The 1,561-nt window shown below is 37.2% G+C and overlaps 1 protein-coding gene across 1 annotated transcript in view; it reads right to left on the reverse strand.

Annotated features, from left to right (window-relative positions):
* The window catches only part of ATP5F1C (ATP synthase F1 subunit gamma), a 7,262-nt gene that overhangs the window by 2,759 nt on the left and 2,942 nt on the right, over nucleotides 1–1,561 (reverse strand). Inside the window, exons 4-5 of the mRNA XM_030889051.2 lie at nucleotides 715–870; nucleotides 163–259 (exon numbers count right to left, since the gene is read on the reverse strand). Coding sequence (XP_030744911.2) covers nucleotides 163–259; nucleotides 715–870 — 253 coding nt within the window. The remainder of the gene's footprint in view (nucleotides 1–162; nucleotides 260–714; nucleotides 871–1,561) is intronic.

The following is a 1,561-nucleotide window of genomic DNA, read 5'->3' on the forward strand; positions in this document are numbered from 1 at the left end:
AATTTCATCAAGTGTTTATAACTTAAAAGTTAGGGATATAAGGATAGTGAGGGATACAATGGATTATTTTAACTTTTACAGACAAAACAAAATTTTCAAGCATCCAAAGATCAAACTAGCAGAGTGTGAAAAACTCTCTGAAAGCTGACTACAATTACTTACAGAGCGGCAGCACCAGAGATGATTTCAATCAACTCTTTTGTGATGACAGCTTGGCGGGTACGGTTGAAAGTCAAAGTCAGCTTGTCAATCATCTCAGCTGTAAGCAAAACAAAAATAGACAATAAAAACCTAAAGCTAGAAAAATATGACTAATGAACTCACAGTAGTATGCTGCTTACATTTAAAAACATGGGAAGAAATCAGCTTAAGGTACCTGCACTCTTAGGTATCATGGTAGAATAACTAGGCTCTCAAAAATTTTTATGAATGTTTTTACATCATTCATAGGATGTCTTCTCAAAACACAAATCTGCTTCCTTAACAGTACCAAACACTTATATTTCTAATTTCTCAGATGAGAACAATTCAAGAAGAGAAATGGGTCAAGAAAAGATGTAACAAAAAAAAAGAAAAGGTGCAGCATCAATGGTAGAGCCTAAGAGACGAGATCCGTGTTCTCGCATCCTGGTCTACTTAAAGAATGGCATTGGTTTGATGCTAGCATCTTCACGCTGATCTCAACCCCAGACTCTGAGAAGCGCATATGCTCACAAGCGTTCTTGCTGGCGTTGTCCATAGCTGTCATTCTTGCACTCTGCTCACTAGTGGTGGACTCCTTTAACGAGTAGTAGATGATGTTTGCCAGATTGTATTCCTGGTAATTTTGCAGCACATCAGCATCAATATCATCATAGATACTCATGCTCTCTGTTAAAAGCAACGATAAAGTTCTTTGAAATTATACAGAACAAAGACTGATTTAATAAAACGAACAAAAAATCAGCTAACATTAATGTCTTTTATAACCTCATTAGAGAAGTTCATGTAAGATGGGTAAAAGAATCCATTCTAATAGAATAAAGCAGACTGCCAGCAAACTGTGATGTGTAAAAAACGTTTGACATATTTCTAATGCATAATTAAGTCAGAACGTTAACAATTAATAACTTTACTAAATTTCATAGGTATACCTCTGGATAGGATACAGCAGAGTACTAGGGACAAAGCCAGCAGGCATTCAATAATTTTTTAAAAAGCTAATGATAGAACTGAAAATATTATAGTGTTACATAACAATCCCAATCTGTCCATTTGACTATTAGAGAAATCAAAAGGTTATCAGTCTGGGAAATGAGTGGGGAAACCCTCTCTAGGCCTATGAAAGTGATGGGACCACTCTTGCCGGCTGACGCTGAGGACAGAGTCCAGCGACAGACGGCCCGACTTCAAAGAAGTCGGGCTGTAGGAATTGGTTGCCGGAATCCGCTCACAAATTGTATTTGGGGATGTTTTGTTGTTGCCGCTATGATATTCTGGAGTATGTTTATGTTTGATCCCGGACCATGTAAAAATGAAACCATTATTGCCACTATGAGCAATAATGAGACCACGATGAATA

The sequence above is a fragment of the Echinops telfairi genome, unplaced genomic scaffold (assembly GCF_000313985.2).
Source record: "Echinops telfairi isolate 266 unplaced genomic scaffold, ASM31398v2 ScPeMD7_7473;HRSCAF=8511, whole genome shotgun sequence".
NCBI lineage: Eukaryota > Metazoa > Chordata > Mammalia > Afrosoricida > Tenrecidae > Echinops > Echinops telfairi.